The sequence below is a fragment of the Eucyclogobius newberryi genome, unplaced genomic scaffold (assembly GCF_026437365.1).
Source record: "Eucyclogobius newberryi isolate DKJ021-1_F unplaced genomic scaffold, fEucNew1.0.hap1 SCAF_12, whole genome shotgun sequence".
Taxonomy (NCBI): Eukaryota; Metazoa; Chordata; class Actinopteri; order Gobiiformes; family Gobiidae; genus Eucyclogobius; species Eucyclogobius newberryi.
The window spans coordinates 34,487,555-34,511,592 of record NW_027315746.1 but is presented as its reverse complement, the minus strand read 5'-3'; the positions used below and the strand labels follow the sequence as shown (position 1 = coordinate 34,511,592).

The following is a 24,038-nucleotide window of genomic DNA, read 5'->3' as shown; positions in this document are numbered from 1 at the left end:
CTACTGCCCAGGTATCTCTGCACCAGCCCCTTACAGATCCTCCTGCAGGTGGAAAGGTGTCTTGCCCTCTCCAGGTGGGTGGGGTGTCCTTGCCCCAAGTGGAGGAGTTCAAATATCTCGGGGTCTTGTTCACGAGTGAGTGAAGGATGGAGCGTGAGATTGACAGTTGGATCGGTGCAGCGGCTGCAGTGATGCAGTCGCTGCATCGACTGTTGTGGTGAAGAAAGAGCTGAAGCTCAACGTTCCTACCCTCACCCGGTCATGAGGTTTGGGTAATGACCGAAAGGACAAGATCGTGGATACAAGCGGTCGAAATGTATTCCCTCCACAGGGTGGCTGGGCGCTCCCTTGGAGATAGGGTGAGGAGCTCAGTCACATGAGAGGAGCTCAGAGTAAAGCCGCTGCTCTTCCACGTCTAGAGGAGCCAGCTGAGGGAGAGAGATTGGAGGGATTATGTCTCTCGGCTGGCCTAGGAATGCCTCAGGATCCCCCTAGAGGAGGTGCAGTGAGAGTCTGGGAGCCCTTGATTAGACTGCTGCCCCCACAACCTGGCCCCGGAGAAGCGGAAGATGGATGATAATAAATAAACAAAATCACAAGCCAAAAGAGCACCTAATCAGGGGTTGAATTGTAATATTTATTCAATTTACAAAAGCACTGCAGATGTCTGTAAATCTCAGAACTCCTTAAGGAATTCCAGGCAGTGATGTAGTAACGTGAAAATGTGTGGGCTGAAACGTCACATTTCATTCTCTGGAGAAGGCCCTGGTTGTCATTATTGTCAAAGTCAAACGAAATGTTATAATATTTCTTATCCTGTAATTGCTGATAAAAGAATTGAGAAAGAGAGAATGGAAAAGAATTAATGACCTAATTTGTGATATGTCACTTTTAGGAACAAATATAGTGCGTTACCTGTGGAGCTCCTGGTCAGAAATGTTTTGGCTGTTTTCCTCAAATGTTGCGTCATAGCAAATACAGTTCAATTTTATCCATGGCAGAGAATTTATCTCTGCTAAAATTATGCAGTGTATACAACCTGTAACATACAGTAGCACGTATAAAATGTAGGTATATTCCTGAAATAAATTGGCAAATTTCCACAAATTCAAAGGAAATCAGTAAACTTATGTTAAAAATGTGAATTCTCACCTGTATGTGATTTGTGCATTGGAAATAATGTTGATTGCAAGATGATATTATATTATGATTCATGGAGACAGAACCTGATTTAAGTAAAAGGTGTGCGTGGCACCTTAAGACTCAAACTACTATAATCACTTAGTGTTTACTATCTAGGCTAGCTGATTTAGGAGCTATTGAAAAGAATCCTTGTTTTTTGACGAAAAATATTCTTCAAAGGGTCAATTTGAAAAAGTAAAAGGTGTGCGTTTGGGTGCACGGTGGCAAAGGCTCTTGCCTCCCAAGAAGGAGATCACGGGTTCGATTCCCGGACCAGACCAACATCACATGATCTCTCTGGGTGGAGTTTGCATGTTCTCCCCGTGTTACCGTGGGTTCTCGCCGGGTTCTCCGGCTCCTCCCACCGTCCAAAGACATGATGTGTTAGGTAAAATTGGTGACTCTAAATTGGCCCAAGAATGTGAGAGTGAACTCTCTGTAATGTCTATGTCTATGTCTCTGTGTTGGCCCTGCGACGAGTTGGCCACTGTCCAGGGTGTACCCCGCCTAAGGCCCGAAGTCACTGGGGCTCCAGTCACCCACGACCCCGAAAGGGAATAAGCGGTAGATGGATGGAAAAGGTGTGCGTGATACCTGGACACTCAATCTACTATAATAACTTGGGGTTGACTTTCTAGGTCAGCTGACTTAGGAGCTATTGAAAAGAATCCTTGTTTTTTGACGAAAAATATTCCTTAAAAATCTATAAAGGGTTAATTTGAAAAAGTTAAAGGTGCGCGTGATACCTGGAAACCACAACTACTATAATCACTCAGCGTTTACTATCTAGGTCAGCTGACTTAGGAGCTATTGAAAAGAATCCTTGTTTTTTGACGAAAAATATTCCTTAAAAATCTATAAAGGGTTAATTTGAAAAAGTTAAAGGTGCGCGTGATACCTGGAAACCACAACTACTATAATCACTCAGCGTTTACTATCTAGGTCAGCTGATTTAGGAGCTATTGAAAATAATCCTTGTTTTTTGACGAAAAACATTCTTTAAAAATCTACAAAGGGTTAATTTTTTAGCCCAAAAGGACTATTGCATCTAATATTAGCAACTTGGATTCATGCTCAATATTGTTTTTTTTTTTAAATATAAATATGTTTTGATATTTTTTAAGATAACACATTTGTAAACAAACGGTACTTTAGAGATGGTCCCTAACTGGCGCACCAAGCGGCTCTTCAGCGCAGCTCCCCGCGCAGAGCTCCTGCAGGCAGGGCACACTCAGAGGAAGCTCCCGCTCTAGTCGCGGAGGCGAATGTCCAACGTGAAACTAACTTCACCGCGGTGTCTCGCGGCGCACCCGCGGCCCGCTGCACTGCGGGACTAATTTGACTAATGTCTCAGTGAATATGAGTTATCGTTGATGATTCTGTGTGAGCTGATTTACCTGCGTCTGTGTCGTCACATCTGGACTGCTCCTGAGCTCGTACTGTGTAAATATGATCCATAATGATGCACATGTGTCTTTAGACTCGTGAGTCAGGTTTTCATTTACACAATAGTGAGACACCAGTCCGGGGTCCGCGCTGCGCATCAGGACTAATTAGACTCATTTGTCCGTGAAAATGATTCTGATTGTAATAAAACACACAGCGTTTTGAAACTAAAAATATAGAGAACACGACGTGTCCCCTGGACAGTGCTTCTACTGTCCACTGCAGTCTTCTACAGTGTGTCAAGCGCTTCCTGCTAGATTTCCCCCAGTGGCCGTTTGGTAATGAGATTAGATTAGGTCTAATATCAGATATCAATTAATACGTTTATGGTGAATTTTATTTTCTGGAGTATGTGCGAGCAGTGCGCTATTGCGCTTAGAGAGAACAGTGGTAGTAGTGTATGTATTTTTATCCAATAGCAGTTTTTCATTTTGACTTATATATGGTATTTTCCTATAAATTGCACCTTTTTTCATAGTTTTGGCCGGGGTGCGACTTATACTTATATTTATAATTATATACTTATACTCTGGCGCGACTTATATGTGAAATTATTTGTTATTTTCACACTTGCAACCGCATTTCATTCTCCAGTGCGAGTTTTTCTTCTCTATTATGGATTTTTCGGCCGGTGCGACTTATACTCCGGAAAATACGGTATTTTGTTTTATCATTGTTCTGTTTGTTGTTCTGTTTTATGTTGCACCGAATCACCAAAGAAAGTTCCTATGTTTGTGAATTCTGTTCATTGAAAATGGCAATTATTTTCGGATTCTGATTCTGAGTCAGATATTGGAGGAGACTTTACATGAACAAAAACATGCCAGACCTGGTCAGAGAGAGCTATTAAATCAAGGGAGTGTCTCCAGAGCCGCGGCCGAAACTGCCATGTTATTTTGTGACGCGGCTCCTGAAACTGCTGCGCTATTTGACCGCACCGTTTTAGACCGCGCTGGATTAAGGTTAGGGTCAGGGTCAGGGTTAGGGTTAGGGTTAAGGTTAGGGTTAAGGTTAAGGTTAAGGTTAAGGTTAAGGTTAGGGTTAAGGTTAGGGTTAAGGTTAGGGTTAAGGTTAGGGTTAAGGTTAAGGTTAAGGTTAAGGTTAAGGTTAAGGTTAGGGTTAAGGTTAGGGTTAAGGTTAGGGTTAAGGTTAGGGTTAAGGTTAGGGTTAGGGTTAGCCATGAGGCTATATGGCAGTGTTCCTGAAACTGCTGGGCCATTTGACTCCGCCGCGGCTCTGCAGCCACGGCCTAAAATCACTACAAGAAGCTGGCCTGGAAGATTAAAATCAGCAGCCAGTCTTTGAATTAGAATTTGGGGCTGCATTTGATCAAAAGCAGAAAAAGCGCTGCCCGGTGGTCGAGCGGTTAAGACACAGCACATATGCAGTGTCGTGAGTTCCATTCCTGACTTTACATTTAACTCTGCCGCATTATAATTGACTGCATGTCCTCCCTTCTCTCTCATCCCCATTTCACTCTGTACTTTCCTGTCAATAAAGCCTACCGAATCTGTAAAAATACAATTTGAATCTCATGTGGCCTCCAGTGTTTTCAAGGAGTTTGTACACAGTGCTCAATAAAAAGGTTTTGCCTCCTCTGATCCTTTTCTAGGCAAATTGCAATGGATCAAGTTGTCCTTCAGAACCACAGAAAATGTCCCATTATGTGACCTTTACTACGTGCTATATGCGTTTGTCTTTGTACTGGAGGTCTCCTTTAACATTTACAGCCTTCAGGACGCGCTCCTTCACACAATGGTTTAGAAACCTCATTATCAGGCCTCGTGGCTCATAAGCTTTTTGTCTTTTTTGGACCAAGCGATGGGCTCTTTCCATAGTAATGGAAGGGACCACAACTCCAGTCCCAAATACAAGTTCCGGGGTCACCAGTCCTCAGTGTTGTCCCCCGCCTCATCCTCCGAGACTCAGACGAGTCTGAGATTGTTTCTGCGTGGGACCTGGATTCATAGTCTGCTCCGTCCACAGTTTCATTCATGTCTGTGCTGCTCCTTCTACCTTCAGGTTCATCACATTGGCTTCTACTCTGTTGAGCCTCAGCTTTCAATGACGCCATGTCACGCTGCATTTCATCTAACATGGCCAGCTGTTGTAAAGTTATGTCCTTCCCTCCATCCGACTGGGGAGCCCTCACTGGGGAGTCCTCTCTGGGGAGTCCTCACTGGGGAGCCCTCACACTGGGGAGTCCTCTCTGGGGAGTCCTCACTGGGGAGTCCTCACACTGGGGAGTCCTCACTGGGGAGCCCTCACACTGGGGAGTCCTCACTGGGGAGCCCTCACACTGGGGAGCCCTCACTGGGGAGTCCTCTCTGGGGAGTCCTCACTGGGGAGTCCTCACACTGGGGAGTCCTCTCTGGGGAGTCCTCACTGGGGAGTCCTCACACTGGGGAGTCCTCACTGGGGAGCCCTCACTGGGGAGTCCTCACACTGGGGAGTCCTCACTGGGGAGCCCTCACACTGGGGAGCCCCTCACACTGGGGAGTCCTCACTGGGGAGCCCTCACACTGGGGAGCCCTCACTGGGGAGCCCTCACACTGGGGAGTCCTCACACTGGGGAATCCTCACTGGGGAGCCCTCACACTGGGGAGTCCTCACTGGGGAGTCCTCACTGGGGAGCCCTCACACTGGGGAGTCCTCACTGGGGAGTCCTCACTGGGGAGTCCTCACACTGGGGAGTCCTCACTGGGGAGTCCTCACACTGGGGAGCCCTCACTGGGGAGCCCTCACTGGGGAGCCCTCACACTGGGGAGTCCTCACTGGGGAGCCCTCACACTGGGGAGTCCTCACTGGGGAGCCCTCACTGGGGAGTCCTCACACTGGGGAGCCCTCACTGGGGAGTCCTCACACTGGGGAGTCCTCACTGGGGAGCCCTCACTGGGGAGTCCTCACACTGGGGAGCCCTCACTGGGGATGGGGCTCGGATGTGTAGCGGGGCTCGTCCCTCCAGTAGCCCCACTGGTCATGTTAGCCACGTTAGCCTCCTTAGCTTGAAAGACGGTCTGTCTTCCACCGAGGCTATGGTCTGTCAGCTTTCTTCCCTTGTTTTTTCTGTGTTTTTTCTCTTGCTCCTGGTTTCTTGGGGTTATGTGAGTGAAATGGAGATAAACACCATATACTGATTTCAATATCCCAGTTATAACAGTATGTTAAACACATGCTAATAAATCCTACATTAGCAAAGTTGCTAAAATGTTTAGCTCCTTGTAATATCTGTGTCATTCTTTCCATAGATACTACTCTAGATATCCAGAATATTGCATTTAACGGGGATAAACAGGGATATGAGTATTCTGGTTTCTCAAAACGCATAAACAGGTTCTTTTTACGCATGTAAACGATCATTGGATCAGGGAGGCCATCGAGATACGAAAACGCACTCATCAGACGGTATATCAGCATGAGAGGGTGTAACATTGGGGGAGACACTTCTGAAGAAGTCGGACTGCAGATCACACTGTCCTACTCCTCCATTCGGGAGATATTTCCAAAATCTGCAGTTCAAACATGCCAAGGTATGATCAAAACAAAGGTCTGTTCATAAGAAACTATAGCACAATTCTTTCAGAAGACAGAGTATTAAGTAGAAATGATAAACACGCCTCTCCACAGACTTAGCCTGTAATTGCACCTGCTTGTCTTTTATGGTGGAACATTCAAGATAAAGCAATAACATCTCACAAACTTGTGTATTGCGGTAATGTGTAATTAAATACTTTAAAACATGCCTTGTTTTCCAATAAAATCTTCACAGCTTCTTTTTACAGACAAATAAATCCGTACTTAGGAAGTGGTGGTAAAGATAAGCACTTACACTGAGCGTGTGCAGTGGAAGCGCTGCCTGACATGGACTTTGAAACTCTTTCACAAACAGTTGAAGGTCAGATTGGCCAACAGGGGAATCCAGCAACTCTGAGCCAAGTTCAAGGCCGCTCTATCGCGCTATCTCCCACTGCACACACTATCCAGGAATATCTACAGCACCTATAGGGCCAATTCTAGCCTCACGAGGAGCCGGGGCCCTCCACGTGTGCTCCGTGTCTGTGCTGATCGCTAGTTACAGTTATTATGACAAGCAAATCTTTCTACTAGTGTAGTAAGTTTATTTACTTTGATTGGAAGAAAAAGGGGGCAATATTGCGATGGCCAAAGTAGTTAATAACCAATATATTAATCTAGATCAGTGGTTCTCAACTGGTCACAAGTGGATCCTAAACAGGACCATGAACGCTCCTGAAAATGTGCTGTGAGTCTTCTGACCATCCAAAAACGTACAGATTGTGTTTGCTGATGTCTGCATTGTGGAAGCTATAAACTGTCCTCCACAGACATAAATATACAGCCTCATTCACACAGAAGTGCAGATTGCCAGAAGACCCCCTTCCACAGACGCCTCAGTCCCAGAACGTGGCTCGGCAAGTGCAACGGCATTTAAATGGAATGAAAATGCCGTTGACAAAGCAATTCAAAGTGCTTCACACGACTTTCAAATCACAAAGAAATGACAGAACACATACAAAGCATTCCAGACACTCTTTCCCATATTTATTTGACATTGCAGCATGACAGGCGTCTCCGGGACGGACACATCACTTTTAGATTGATTCTTTCCCATTTCAGCGCGCTATCTGCAAACGGCACACAAGTACACAGCATTTACCTGCTTTTCTTTCTTTTTTGGTGTCAATGTTTTTGTTTTAAACCCATAAAACATGGACAGAGAACAATAGACAAAATAAAAAGAACATAAGTAGCACAGAAAATGTACAGAAACAAAATAATGATACATTAAACATTAAGGTGCAACATACAACAATGAATAATAATAATAATAGTAGCAAAATATATCAAATTAAGGCCCAAATGCATAGTTGTGACGGTCCCAGAACATGTGATCGTGGTTTGTCTCATAAGTGCCACAGTTTCTCCAACAGTTGCATTTCCTTATGAATAATGAGCACTTTGTTATGACAAATGTTTCATTCACAATCACCGTAATGGGACAATGTTAAAATACAACATATAATACATGCATTTCTTGTACCTCATGTTTATTGCTTGAAATGTCTCGTGTTTTCACAGTTTTAACGAAACAAGTTCACATAAAATGAACTCGATGTATTGAAATGACATGTGGACATGACATAATTTCACATTAAAACATTATCACTTTGCATTCTATTCTAATGAATAGAATTGACTTCATATAAAATGTTCTTCAGCTTCAAATTAATGCACAAGATATAGAGCTCATATTTACATATCAACATTATGTACATTCAGTCACTGCACTGCAAAAACAATATCTACATGAGTTCAACTTGAATGACTTAATTTAGAATTTGTTTTGAGTAGTTTTGACTTGTTGAGATTAAATGTATGACTTTTAATGTATATACTTTGTCATATTCCAAGTTTTCTTCGCTGACAGTCAATTTAGAATGAAGCTAAAAAATGTACTGAAACCAATCAAAAATACTTTGAAAAGAGTCCAAAATTCTGAATCCTGAATTAGAGCCATCGTTTGGGCTTTTGCCAAGCATAGTCTGGGAGCCAAGGAACATTTAGCGTATTATTTAAAAAAAAAATACAAACATTTAACGATTAATAATTGAATTGACTTATCTTAACTGTTATTTTGGTTGCTATGGCGACTAAAACTGCTTAAGCCCGATCTCATCAGTCCCTGAAGCTAAACAGGACAGAATCAAACACAGTATTTGTATTGGGCCATAATAATTGCATTTCCACTGCTAACTTAAAGCAACTGTACCTGATGTGTTATTTTTCACGTGAGAAAGTCAAGTCAGTTTTGCTCCAGCTCAGATCTATTGTAAAAGCAGCTCTTAGGGTCAAAATGAGACCACAGTGCACTGCCTGTATCTAATTATAGAGTGTTTTATTCCCTGAAAAGCAGTGCATGTACTGTTAGCATGCTAGTTGTTGTTAGCTTCAGCATGACAGCGAACTCACTTGCTCTGAAATGTGTGAAAAGCTCTTGTAAACTCACGGTTGCGCTGGGCTGATCGCGGCGGTGTTTGGGGCGGAGCCGTTAAGCGTGAGCGCGCACCCGGACCCTAATTGGTGACGCACGCTTCCTCCCCGAGGCTCAAATTGAAGCCGGCAAAAGTAGTTTAAAGATGCAAGAAACAGGAGCGAACGTCAGCGGTAAGATCACTGGCTTTATTTGAACTGTTTAAGCTGCACGTGGATTGTGATTGTTAATGCACTCGACCCTCATGGTTGGATTCAGATGTGAAGGGGAATCTAAATATGTTAACCATTACTATATTGTATAACCAACTATATTCATTTTAGACTGTGTTACACTTGGGTTAACTCCTTATGCGCACAACACATAGTCTATTGTCCCATTTGAGACACTCACGGCTCCTTTTGAGACGTTCTTTGCACCTTCCCCGAGCTGCAGACTTCAAGGCCAGAGACGGGCCAAAGAGCTCATGGAGGACGACTGGAAGGAGGCGTCAACTGTCATATTCCGCCTAATGTCTGAATGTTATAAATATCACGCAGAGCAGGGATTTTGGCGCCCGCGTAAGTCGCCGGTCACATTTGCACAGGGACAGATTTGCTAAGCGCTCTGATATCTGTATTATTCTTGTACATGGCAGGGATTCAACATCTGATTGATTTTAACTTGCTGATTCATGCTTTTTCTTTCATAAACGAGCACACCAACAGACGCTAAGAATGCTTTAGGTAAGTGAGGAAGAGTTTAAAATGAAACCGGTAAAGACGGTTGGAAGACGGTCAAAATCAGGTACAGCACTTTCCATTAAAGTAAACTACAGTCAAAACTACCAGACAAACAAATAAAACTAAATAAACATTTCATTTTCTTTTTAGTGTGTAGTATCCACTCTTTAGCGCCCTCTCTAGTGTCCATCTCATGACCTCTCTAGTGCGTGGGGGCCCTTAGCTTGTATCTGAAGTCCACGTCGTAAGTGGGCTGGAGGATGCCCAGGCCGGCGCGGGATTGGTCCAGAGGCGGGGCTTTGATGGCCGGGTCCAGGAGCTCCATATGGAAGTAGGACAGCACCAGTGTGAGGAACAGTTTGATTTCGTACGCCGCAAAAAAGCGGCCGGGGCATTTGGTGACGCCCGAGCCGAACGGCATGTAGAAGTACCTGAGCCGCCGGCCGTTACGGAAGAACACGGTCTTCTCCTGCCCGCTCTCGTCCAGGAAGCGGTCAAACTTGTACTCCTGCAAGAGAGGACATGAACATATTAGATGATGGTGTTATTATGGAAGGAACAACGTCTTTTAAAGGTCACGATCAAACTGTCAAAAATGTTGTGGAAGCTAGTTTGAAAAAGTAATCAGTTACACATTACTGATTACTTTTTTAAAAGTTACACAATAATAAAATAAATTATACAATGTAATATTGCATGAATTGATCTAGTGTCTGTTTTTATGTTGTGTATTAATGAGATTTAAGACAAAATCAATCACTTGTTTAAACGATCTCAAATGGCCTAGCGCCAACAATAAGACTGCACATCTGCACAACACGGCTGAAAGCAGAAGTCATGTCAAGAAGGTCTCTCTCCCCAAACATTGTTTGTGTCTCAAGTAACTGAGTAGATATAACTCAGTAACTTACATTTCTAATTGAATTACAGTAACTTAGTATGAGGAAGTATTAACTAAGACACTGCACTAACCAGAGCCTCAGCAGAAAATATTAGCAATAGAAACAAAGTTAGCATGATCCTGAACCATAATGCAGGCTCAAAATGAGACTGCTGTGTGCTCATTGCATCTAATTACAGAGCATTTTATTCTCTGCAAAGAAGGAAGTGCACAGTTAGCATGCTAATATTTGTTAGCTTTACCGTGACAGCAAAACTCGCTTTTAAGATAAGATAAGATAAGATATTCCTTTATTGTCCACACATGGGGAAATTTCATTGTTGCAACGCAGTAGATACAGAGGAAAAGGACAGATCACTTATAGGAAGTTTAAAAAAAACACTCTTAATAGAAGAACTCTTATCAACAAAAACTCTTATAAATAAAACTCTTATAAACAAAACCTCTTATAGACAAAACCTCTCATTTCTTAATAAGAAATGGAGGGGAAAAATAAATAATACTAATAATAATGGTAAAATAAACACTCTATTTACATCAGTTATATGCAGATGAATGTGACATTATTGTATGTGAGTACGACAGTATTTGCATATGAATATGACGGTATATTTTGGTTCCCAAAGTTGTGATAAGTTCTTACAAAGATAATAATGAATGAGTGAGTTGTACATGTGGCAAAGAGTTTTAAATGACCTAATTCTGTTTTCCATGTTTAATTGAATTACCTTTACTTGCACTGGAATATACTGAATATACACGTCCCACTTCCGTTTTGTCTACTTTTGTTCATTTCAATAAAAAACAACAACATTGTAATTGGCCTTACATAGGGGTCTTCGAAGATCTCGGGGTCGTAGTGCAGCATGGGCGGGTACAGGGCGATGACATCATCCTTCCTTATACGGTAGGCCTCCTGGTTGTCAAGGTGAAGCAGGAAGTCCTCCTTAGCCACGCGGATGTTGAGGGAAGCGCTGGACAAACGCATGGCTTCTTTCATGATGCTGTCTGTGGAGCCATGATACTTTAGTTAAGATTTACAAGATGTTCCATTCGATCAAATGAAGCTGCAGAATCAAGACTATTATATGACTAATTACATCTAATCAAGTGTAACCAGTTCATGTATAATCACACAAAATCTTATATTATTTTTGTTTAATATTATGTTCAACATGCCTGGTGTTTGTTTTATTGTGCTGTCGGTGTCCTCCAGCCCCCTTCTTCTTCGTGTGTTCCCTTATATTTCTCCTATAAATGTGATGGACGTGACTTCCTCTTCCCTTCTGTTCTCTCCGTGCAGGGAAGAGGTCAGTCATCCCTCGGGTCGTCCTTCATGTTTTGTATGTAGTGTGTTGATTTAATTGTGTTATATCCCTTTTAGTTTGGGCTGGAGTTGCCTCGTGGCACGTTTGACTTTATTTTTGTGTTTCTGTTTACCAGTTTACCAGAATAAACGGATAAAACCGTGTCTCGTGGCCACTCAATTAATCCACAACGCAGGAACGATCCGGTCACACAAGACTAGAACGACTATGGGACAAGACCAGGACTAGACCCTTCATCACAGTAACAGTTTATTGTGGTATTGATACTGCATTTTGTATCCATGGGTTTCAGAGTGAGGAAAAAGCACTATTTAAATACACTGTAAGAATAATAAATAAAATGTGCCATCGATATTGACAGCTCAAAACAAAAGCTTAGTCCACAAAGCATGACAAGTGTATGAATAAATATAGATATAAAAGTGTATAAAGGTACAAAGATGAAAAGTGTGTGTACCCAGGACTGGCATGTGGTCCAGCTGGTCGCGAGTCAGGTTGAGGGCGGGGTTGTTGGGGTCAGGGGTCAAACCGGCTACATCCAGAACTCTCTTTACCTCCTCCTGAGCGGCTTTCAAGGCATCAGGGCTCCTGGAGGAACAAGGACAATGATCTGATTCAACATAAATAATAAATACAATTATAATATGTATTATGAAAAAAAAAAGAAAAGAAAACATGAGAGCGATCCCCCAGAATCCCTCACTGCCTGTTGGTCACACAAGGCAGGGTGGGATTTTCAGATCTGTTTGATTCACTGACAGAGTAGAACTAACATAAAATAACAAGTAGAACTAACATAACTGCCATAATACTACAATCACCACTGGTTCTATTGTTGCAGAAGAAGGTTGAATAAGTAAAAACTGAAACCTAAAACCACAATGTGTACAAAACATAATAGAGTGTTACAGAGTGTTGCTTGTGGTGGAGCTCCCTGTCTGCTGAGGTAAGTGTGACATAAGTGCACACGACATGATAAGAGCAGCTCAGACACGTGGAAGCAAACGCTGGACTATGACTTTTTTTAAATGTAGAAAACATTCAGAAGGAAATTTAGTTTGTAACCAAAAAGTATTGTAAATGTGCTTTAAGTGACCAAAAAGAGTGATACTTTTGATGTGATATTGTAATGTTTAGTATATTGTGTAGAGGGTCTTGGGTTCAAATCCTGGACTGGCGTGTTTCCTTTCACGTGCAGTTTAATGTGTACATGTTCAAGCTGATTATCCAATCAGAAAGCAGTATGGTGCTGCCCGGTGGACGAGTGGTCTCAGCAGCGGCACATATGCCACACCTTGGAAGATCACAGCCAACGATATGTTAAATATGTAAAAAGGATCCCTTAATTCCAATTGGCTGTTGACACGATCATGAACAAAGTGAAGCTTGTGATTCTTGAATCTGAGACTCTCTCACCTGCTCCAGCGTCACACATTGTGGATCGCAAACTTAAAAACGACTGAATTTCAGGCCTAAATAAGATCATTGTTTTGATCCTTTTCTTTAGCCCTGATTCATATTTCAGTATTTTCCAGTAAGTCACATGCGTGGATAAACATACTGTTTGGTGTGTTTCGGTGTTGTCGCAGGCCCCTCCCTATGGAAGGAGGCTCACGCACCTGTCGGCACCTGTCAGCACCTGTTTGCACCTGTTTGCACTCTGAGCACGGCCACGCAAGCGCGAAACACGTTTGTGTGTATTTTTAACCAATAGCCATGATGCAATAAACTGACTTGAAAGGCCAAGGAGTGTCTTGTTTTTTCATCTTTAACATATATTTAAACATATATGTTGTTACAATTTGATCCAACTGTTTTTCATGCTTCATGTCTTCCCTGCTCTTCTCCCACATTTCAGGCCACAGTGTCATGTACAATAAAGCCCATGAGCCAAATATTCCAATACGAATGTCTCATTTTGGGTTGCCAGGTTGTATTACTCATTTCATGTTTCCCTGGCCCGACAGGTTTTAGCAGTGGGTTTGTGCTGCTAACTGTCATTCCTCATTCTTCTCTTGTGCAAACACACTCTTCAGTGGCGTGAGTAATGCGCTCTGCGAGTATTGACACAGGACCACAAAGTCAAATATCTGGAAAGATTTCTGTTGGAAAGATGTATATCGTTTTTGACACGATGTCAAGTGCTCATTATTCACAGGAAAATACTTGTGGCAGCAAAAAGGACCGACATTGTGACTGATACACGGAAGATGGAAAGAATCACATTTGGACTCAATTTGAAAATGAAAACATTTGACCGACATAAGACTTAATGGGACTTTTCTTTTGGACCTTAATCTTCTCTTCTTTATTTGACCTATTTTGATCTCTCTGGATTTGTCCTGTTTGTTTTGAATGAAATAGAAATATAACATATAAAAGGAAAAGCATAATTCATACTCTACTTTTAAAGACACGCACAACTCCAAATGCGATGATGCCTTTTATTTTAATTTAGATTTAATTCCTTGATAAAAGCACCCACCCACTGACTCTATTCTGCTGTAAGTCCATTTAGGAAGAACGCACTCTTCACGCAACAGGCAAAACCCTCTGTGGTCCTGACCAAGCTCAGCACAAAGAGACGAGTCCCCGAGCGACATGGACGTGTGGGTCAAATGCAGACGACACATTTCCCCTCAGGGATAATAAAGTGTACCTTCATTTTAATCAGTGGATGATTTAATAAAAATGAAAATAGAGAAAATCATGGTCATTTAATTTACCTTTGCTCCTTTGTTCCCCTACAAGTTTTATTTAAAGGTGCATTAGGTAACTTTCCTGGGGGGTCCATCACCTGCCTGTTTCTATGGAGATGTTATTGGTTTGCCTAGAATGCTCTTCACATTCAAAAGATTTATAATATTTTGTTTTCAATTACATTTATTTTTGCAATGGCCAAAATCACAAACGAATCAATCCATTTATAAATGAGAGGTGTTTAAATCAGTATCTGCAGATCTGTGGGCGGGGCCTTCTCACAAGGACGCGTCATAATCATCGCATCGCATTTGTGTTTTCAAAATAGTTGCTTTACAAGCTTGTTATGACCACACACTGAGACTTATGCAAATGATTTCAACACTTTGACCCCACATTCATTGATGAAGCTGCAGCCTCAGTTTGGAGACCGTCAGAGAAAAACTCTAGAACAAGTTTGTTCAAATATGGGGCAAAGATTTTGGGCATGTCAAGTTTGTCAAAATGGTCCACACCCTGTGTGGTTTAGGGCGGGGCCATAATATAATTTACTATCTAGAGCTGCTTTATGCACCTGTCAAATTTCATTCATCAAAAATGAAAAAATTGGCTAAGCTCCGTCCATTGGTGTAATGTATTTTGATTTGCAAAAGCCGTTTTGTGACGTAGCATCTTGAAACTTTTCACGCATGTCAAGGCTTTGAAACTGTCTGTTTTTCCCATTACCTTTATTACCTACATTACCTTTATTACCTATATTACCTATATTACCTTTATTACCTATATTACCTATATTACCTTTATTACCTATATTACCTTTATTACCTTTATTACCTTTATTACCTATATTACCTATATTACCTTTATTACCTTTATTACCTTTATTACCTTTATTACCTATATTACCTATATTACCTATATTACCTTTATTACCTATATTACCTATATTACCTATATTACCTATATTACCTATATTACCTTTATTACCTATATTACCTATATTACCTATATTACCTTTATTACCTTTATTACCTATATTACCTATATTACCTATATTACCTTTATTACCTTTATTACCTTTATTACCTATATTACCTATATTACCTATATTACCTTTATTACCTATATTACCTATATTACCTATATTACCTTTATTACCTTTATTACCTATATTACCTATATTACCTATATTACCTATATTACCTATATTACCTTTATTACCTTTATTACCTATATTACCTATATTACCTTTATTACCTTTATTACCTATATTACCTTTATTACCTACATTACCTATATTACCTATATTATCTTTATTACCTATATTACCTTTATTACCTTTATTACCTATATTACCTTTATTACCTATATTACCTATATTACCTATATTACCTTTATTACCTACATTACCTATATTACCTATATTATCTTTATTACCTATATTACCTTTATTACCTTTATTACCTATATTACCTTTATTACCTACATTACCTATATTACCTATATTACCTTTATTACCTTTATTACCTATATTACCTTTATTACCTACATTACCTATATTACCTATATTACCTTTATTACCTTTATTACCTATATTACCTTTATTACCTACATTACCTATATTACCTATATTACCTTTATTACCTTTATTACCTATATTACCTTTATTACCTACATTACCTATATTACCTATATTACCTTTATTACCTATATTACCTTTATTACCTATATTACCTTTATTACCTTTATTACCTATATTACCTTTATTACCTATATTACCTTTATTACCTTTATTACCTTTATTACCTTTATTACCTATATTACCTTTATTACCTTTATTACCTATATTACCTTTATTACCTATATTACCTTTATTACCTTTATTACCTATATTACCTTTATTACCCGGGACCTGCACAAGAGTCGTTTTGTAACGTAGCATCTTGAAACTTTTCACGCATGTTAAGGCTTTAAAACTGTCTGTCTGTCTGTCTGTTTTTCCCATTTCTTTTACTCTTAAATCATAAACGTTAGAATGATGTGACTTTGCGAGGTTGTTTCCCACTATAAACACTTTCTCTGTAAATATTTTCAAATCCCACATCAAACAGATTTCATTTTCTGAATATTGAAAAATTAGATTTGAAGATGGTGCCAGAAAGACATGTTAAAAGATAGAACCTTAAGTAGCATATAATTACGTCCAGCTCACAATTTAGCAGGCGTGCTTTATTGGGTCCGTTAAAATCCGACAATGTTTGTAAGAGACAGATTTCTAAAAAATCTTCCAAAAAGTGTTATTTTGTGGAAAATTCACCATGGCCACGTGTGATGTTCTATTTAAAATGTAAGTGATAATCTTTAATTGCACATGGATTTTGCACATTTGATGTTGGGACGTTTTAATTCTCAGGTTTGATCCAATATGGCCAACTTCATGTGGGGTTTAGGGCGGGGTCATATTGTAATTTTCCCCCCCTTCATTTGTCTATGTTGAATTTTTTCCAGTCAGAGCTCCAACTGCAGCAATGCAAATGAAAAAAATGAAATAAAACATTAAATTTCACTGAGCTCTAATTTTCCGTACCATTTACTTGTATATTTATCATTGTTTACTATGTGATTTTTGCATTTCCCCTCAAAATCTTACAGTTACAATAGAGCGGGAAACTCATCGCTACAATGAAACATTCCAAGCAAAGCTATAGGTGGTTCTGCATGTACTGTCTTTGTACCTGATCATGTAGAAGAGGCTCCAGAAGGTAGCAGGCAGCGTGTTAGCCTGGGACGCCCACAGCAGAGCTACGTGGGTGCGCGCTTTGCTGATGTCGTTAAATGTGGACAGGGAGTCGTTCAGCAGCATGCGCATGGAGATGAGGTCAGACATGTTCTCGCGTTTGGACAGCCTCTCTGCAAGCATGGTCTTGGCCAGGTTCTGCAGAAGGACACAAGGGACAGATAAGTGTAGTGAACAGAACGTGTGATGATGGGATTGTGAAGGCATCTGGACCCACCTCTCGGGCACTGTGGGCGCTCTTGAACACGTGGATGGGTAAACCGGCCACGAGAGCAGGGAAGATCTTGTCAAACTCCTTAAAGTTTTCCAGCGCGTTGAGGACCAGGGCTTTCTGAGCTGCCAGTCGTGCCTGGCACTTGTCTTCCCCAAGCTCCTTGCCAAAGAGTGTCAGGTATCCAGACTCAAACATCACCTGTGGAGGGGCCAGAAAAGACGTCCAACTTGATAGAGTGTACTTTGCAACCAGGATACACTCATTACCAGAGCCTATACTGTTTGACTTTATTGGTCTTGTTTAAAGGGGTTGTAACAAACTGGGACCCATCTCCTCGAGACGGGTTTGACACTCCACTTTTATGGCGGTGCCTGTGGGGGGAGGCGGAGAGCTGGTGTAGGCTGACCCCACAGCTCAGCCACCACATGTTGGAGTTCACCCCCGTGAACAAGAGGGTTGCATCTCTGCGCCTTTGGGTCGGGGACATATCTCATAATTGTGTTGGCCTACGGGCCGAACAGGAGTGCAGAGAATCTGGCCTTGTGCATCAACTGGGGACTTCTTTGTTCTGGCAGGTCGGAGCTGTGGTCAGGGGCCTGTCACGGGGGCAAAAGCCAAATCACCTTTATTTGAGATAACATAAGCTTTATTTGTTCAACAATGGGTAAAGAATGAGTCCTATCAGGCCTTTCATTTTGCATGTGGGGCATCCTAGGAACCCAGAGCCAAGGCTGAACTCTCAAACATGTCTCCATGGAGGGTCGTAAAGAGGCGCATGATGACAAAATAAAACTGTATTCATTGACTCTCCACAAACTGGACTAACCCAGGTCTACTCCTGGAATAGGGCTAAAGCAGGTCTGAACTAGGATCAACCTGGACTGAGACTAATATGGACACAAAAACAGGTACAGACTGTTATATGGACTATTCAAGACTGAAACCAGGACTAAATACATAAACACTGTTCCAAGAAAACCTCAGAACTATAACTAAAAACATAACAACCAGATTTACAGACCAGGGATTCCCAGACTTGGTGGCCTGACCTTATAGCAGAAGGTGAAGATGCCGTCCACCTCCCAGCTGTGTGTGCTGGGGTGCAGTGTGTCCGAGCGCAGCATGACGTCCTGGAGGTGGCCCATCATGGACTGGATGAGGGTGGGCAGAGCTTCTCCCTGCAGTGTTTTCAGGAAGGTCTGGTGCAAGTTCTCAGTGGTGTGGCCGTGGCGAGGGTCAAAGCTGTCGTGTCCAAATGCCTGGGAGAAGAAAAAAGGAACTTATCTGAACATGTTTTGAATACTGTATGTTATTAAGTATGTGCAATAGAGAAACATTAGCCAACTTTTAAAAAAAAAAAATTTACAGTCTATGATAGCAAGTTTGAAATATCCCATACATGTCTGGGTCACTATGGAGGTTGTAACATTTCTGGAATTATGAAAGTTGAAAAATGTCCATGTGAATGATCAGAAATGTGTGAGAATAAATGGAAATTGATGGGAATAAACGGAATTCTTGATGTTGTCTCTGAATAAGCAGTGATGTACAAAACCATAAAAACCTGAATTTATGCTAAAACACTTTAATATCTGTGCTTTCACAATCACAGCTGGGAGTAAACTGCATGAAAAGAAATCATCATCACAATCATGACCTCAGGAGGTTTTAGGCTTCAAGGCCCACAAGTGTTGCATTTTAGGTGCTTTGTCTCAAACATCCTTAAACCATCAGTCACATCTGAGAACAAATGATCTGATTAGTATCACACATAGAATAAGTGACAATTGAATGGTCTCAAAGGTCATAGATTACAACAGAACCAAGTTAAATAGTGACCAGAAAGAGGAGTTTTTGGGCTGAGTTCAGATTCAGTTTTGTATGTTTTTGAGGGGGTCAGACCCGTGGTCCCCGGTACCTATATTACCTATATTACCTGCACTGTGGCTGGATATGCTGCTATATTTAATGCTGCAAAACCATATATTTATGCACAACTAGTGGGGATGTGGACCGTATTATGTGGAGTCTATCCCATCATCTGGCCTACACTCAACAACATGGACTGAACGCACCGGGCGCCCTGTTTAAATATGAGGTACCGGAGTTCCTCCGTTCATAGAAGAGGGGGAACATAGGTACTGGAGAATATGGTTACGCGCCCTTTTAACCTCATGGGTGCGAGTGCTATATCATAAAAAACATGACACGCTAATGTAACCACGCAGATGTAATGAAAAAAGGAGATCTCGAACTTTGACGTTACAAATCTGTGAAAGCGAGTGTTTTAGAGAGGCTCAGAAAACAACACTCATCAAACAAGCCAAAGCTAAATACAACTCCAGACATGTTTTGATGAGAGACAAACGTATAACATGGTCAAAAGAGAGAACATTTGATATTATCATAATATGTCAATCAAATCAAAATCTATTTGTCTGTCATCAATTTCATCTGCAGACAGAGCGCCAGCACAAATAGGGACACAACACATCCATCCACAGTAAACGGTGTGGAAGTGGATGTCCAGCGGTCTTACAGGTGAATATGTCCCTTTAGAAGCAAGACATTTTATTATGAATGTTCTTTCTAGACAATATTCACCCTTCAAACCTCTGACCTTCCTCTGGCTTTTACCTTGACAGATGTGGCAAAGTGGAACTTCCTCCAGTCAAGATGGCGGCCCTGCCTGATGACCGAGTGGTAGGAGAAGGGATCACACAGGAAGTGGATGTACTGTCCGGCGATCTTGCAGGTGAAGATGTGTCCGTACTTCTTCTGGCGGCTCCGGAGGAACGCCAGAGGGTTGGCCCCAAACTGCAGCGCACAACCCAGGTACGGGATCAGGCCGTTCTCTACCACAGGCTCCCCGGGCTGTCTGGAGAGGGACGAAAGAGAGGGAGACGATGAGAGAGGGGGGAGACGTGGGAGACAGAGAGAAAGACAGGAGAGGGAGGAGAAGGGGTGGAGAGGGAAGAAGAAAAGCAGAGAGAAGGGATGGCAGAGGAGAGGAGAGTGAGGAGAGAAAGAGGACATATATGAGAGAAAGAGGGAGGAGGGGTAGAGATATAGGCAGAAAAAGAAGGCCACATAAAAAGAAATGTGCACACAGTGTTGTGACTGGAACACAGGATTATTGGATTGTACAGTTTGCCCTCAAAAGATAAAGTCAGCATACATTTTTTTAAACTGAAAATAGGGACGACATTATTGTATGCAAAGAACAAACAAACATTTGGACTGGATTGGGAAATACAGCTTAAGGGTCTTGAACTGAACAAACTTCCTGTTGTCAATTTAACCTTCAAAAGAACAAACACAATTATTACTGCAATGACTACGACCAGTGCTTCTGCTACTAGAAGCAAAGGTGGAAAGTTACAAAGTACAAGAGTAAAAGTACTGACAGTAGGTATTTGTACTTTCTACTCCACTACATTTATCAACTGGACTGAGTACTCAAGTAGAGCGCACTTTTCATACGGTTTTAGGGATTAGTCTTCGCATATTCATGGTTTCTGCTCCAGTCCTTTTACTTAAGTAATACAAGTGATGACGTGCTAGTTTTTGTCTTGTTGTGTACATGATGCAAATATTATCCTAGTTAAATTCATTTAAGTTAACCAAATGAAGTCACTACAATGAGAACAATACAAGTTAAAGGCGTAATGTTTTTCTACAGCTCCTGTCATGTATTTTGAGGCATGTCGCATGAATCATAGATAGAAATACATACATTTCAGTTGTCCTCAAACAAACCTGTGCTTATAGCTAAAGAGCAGCGTGTACAGGTTTTGCAAAAGTCTATTTTTAACGTTTGACAGAAGGAGCGTGTGTCAAAATCTGGAGCTGGAATGTCTTGTGAGTGTGACCAGACAATGGACAATAATGTCAGTGTATCGAGTGCATGCAACGCCTTTGGCACAACGCTGAAGGTCATTTGGTATATATGCAAATTGAAACCAAATGATACCGGTATATTCGTTCTACAACATATATACCAGCTTCTAACCCTCTAGTTGAACAAAATGTTTCTTATTCGTGCATCTTGTTGTTCAGCAGGTCAGATTTGAGGATGGAGCAGATACACAGACACACTGAATTTGCAACTCTCTAATCTTGAATTTATTTGGCACCTTTTTTTTATGCCTTCTCATACTCATGAGACTTTCAACTATCGCTGGAGCAGGTTCCTAGTGGTTCCTGGTTGGCAATAAAATGTATTCTGATTCTAAATGCAAAGAAGGAATATAAAAAAAAGTAATCAGTCAACATCATTTGATTGTTTCAGTGCAGCACATATAACAAAGGCTATTCATATGTTTTATTCTTTAGCAAAACATGAATTATTTCATCACAACAAATGATAGAATAGAAAGCATGCAGAAAAAGGTTCAGTTGTATCATCTGGACTCAGTTTCCAGATGATACAACTGAACCTTTTTCTACAATGGAACACTCCTGGATGAATGAGGGACGACACCGACAATAGAAAGCATGATCAAAACTACGTGCATAAAATATGGAATTACTTATAACATAATACCTACATAATTAAACTTCACTAAACCATTTTTCTTCATTTAAATTCCTTCTACAATTAAAACTTCCTACCTGTGTCGTATGCCCACAGCGAGCCAGAGCAAGCAGCAGAGGCCCACCACCACAGCCCAAATGAGAGCGATGCTGAGGAACATGATCCACAGGAATAGTGCAGAACGGGATGGAACAAACCGGCTTGTGTCTTTAAGAGCAGCAGCTTCACCACGAGTCACTGTTGTCAATGAGCGATATGCACAGACTGTGGACATTTAAGTACACTCCCTAAACCCCGCCCCCTGAACGCACCAACAATTCCACTTGCTGCCGTTGAGCAACACGACAAACTGCATGAAGGGTCAGAGTAACGCTTTGTCAATCCAAAATGAAAAAAAAAAAAACACATTTTGCGCATATTTGCTAATGAGTAATGAATGTCATGAACCGTGGCCTCCTGCCTGAGGGGAGGGGCCTCCTGCCTGAGGGGAGGGGCCTCCTGCCTGAGGGGAGGGGCCTCCTGTCTGAGGGGAGTGGCCTCCTGTCTGAGGGGAGTGGCCTCCTGCCTGAGGGGAGTGGCCTCCTGTCTGAGGGGAGTGGCCTCCTGTCTGAGGGGAGTGGCCTCCTGCCTGAGGGGAGGGGCCTCCTGTCTGAGGGGAGTGGCCTCCTGTCTGAGGGGAGTGGCCTCCTGCCTGAGGGGAGGGGCCTCCTGTCTGAGGGGAGTGGCCTCCTGCCTGAGGGGAGTGGCCTCCTGCCTGAGGGGAGGGGCCTCCTGTCTGAGGGGAGTGGCCTCCTGCCTGAGGGGAGTGGCCTCCTGCCTGAGGGGAGGGGCCTCCTGTCTGCCCCGGGCGCGCGGTCCCGGGGCAGCATGTGAAGCGGGTCCGTCCCTGTGCGCGCGGTCCCGGGGCAGCATGTGAAGCGGATCCGTCCCTGTGCGAGGTCCCGGGGCAGCATGTGAAGCGGGTCCGTCCCTGTGCGCGCGGTCCCGGGGCAGCATGTGAAGCGGGTCCGTCCCTGCGCGCGTTCCCGGGGCAGCATGTGAAGCGGGTCCGTCCCTGTGCGCGCGGTCCCGGGGCAGCATGTGAAGCGGGTCCGTCCCTGTGCGCGCGGTCCCGGGGCAGCATGTGAAGCGGGTCCGTCCCTGTGCGCGCGGTCCCGGGGCAGCATGTGAAGCGGGTCCGTCCCTGCGCGCTTTCCCGGTGCAGCATGTGAAGCGGGTCCGTCCCTGTGCGCGCGGTCCCGGGGCAGCATGTGAAGCGGGTCCGTCCCTGTGCGCGCGGTCCCGGGGCAGCATGTGAAGCGGGTCCGTCCCTGTGCGCGCGGTCCCGGGGCAGCATGTGAAGCGGGTCCGTCCCTGCGCGCGTTCCCGGGGCAGCATGTGAAGCGGGTCCGTCCCTGTGCGCGCGGTCCCGGGGCAGCATGTGAAGCGGGTCCGTCCCTGTGCGCGCGGTCCCGGGGCAGCATGTGAAGCGGGTCCGTCCCTGTGCGCGCGGTCCCGGGGCAGCATGTGAAGCGGGTCCGTCCCTGTGCGCGCGGTCCCGGGGCAGCATGTGAAGCGGGTCCGTCCCTGTGCGCGCGGTCCCGGGGCAGCATGTGAAGCGGGTCCGTCCCTGTGCGCGCGGTCCCGGGGCAGCATGTGAAGCGGGTCCGTCCCTGTGCGCGCGGTCCCGGGGCAGCATGTGAAGCGGGTCCGTCCCTGTGCGCGCGGTCCCGGGGCAGCATGTGAAGCGGGTCCGTCCCTGTGCGCGCGGTCCCGGGGCAGCATGTGAAGCGGGTCCGTCCCTGCGCGCGTTCCCGGGGCAGCATGTGAAGCGGGTCCGTCCCTGTGCGCGCGGTCCCGGGGCAGCATGTGAAGCGGGTCCGTCCCTGTGCGCGCGGTCCCGGGGCAGCATGTGAAGCGGGTCCGTCCCTGCGCGCGGTCCCGGGGCAGCATGTGAAGCGGGTCCGTCCCTGTGCGCGCGGTCCCGGGGCAGCATGTGAAGCGGGTCCGTCCCTGCGCGCGTTCCCGGGGCAGCATGTGAAGCGGGTCCGTCCCTGTGCGCGCGTTCCCGGGGCAGCATGTGAAGCGGGTCCGTCCCTGCGCGCGGTCCCGGGGCAGCATGTGAAGCGGGTCCGTCCCTGTGCGCGCGGTCCCGGGGCAGCATGTGAAGCGGGTCCGTCCCTGTGCGCGCGGTCCCGGGGCAGCATGTGAAGCGGGTCCGT

General features: G+C 43.7%; 1 protein-coding gene across 1 annotated transcript; it reads right to left on the bottom strand.

Moving 5' to 3' along the window:
• Positions 1-9,379: 9,379 nt before the first annotated feature.
• Positions 9,380-22,031, bottom strand: cyp7a1 (cytochrome P450, family 7, subfamily A, polypeptide 1). The gene is made up of 8 exons (XM_072441937.1): positions 21,915-22,031; positions 19,938-20,178; positions 18,350-18,559; positions 17,304-17,498; positions 17,025-17,224; positions 12,047-12,177; positions 11,091-11,269; positions 9,380-9,868 (listed from the first exon to the last, which is right to left on the bottom strand). The coding sequence occupies exons 1-8, from the start codon at positions 21,995-21,997 to the stop codon at positions 9,563-9,565; spliced, it is 1,545 nt and encodes a 514-aa protein (XP_072298038.1). The 5' UTR covers positions 21,998-22,031; the 3' UTR covers positions 9,380-9,562.
• Between the last annotated feature and the right edge of the window lie 2,007 nt (positions 22,032-24,038).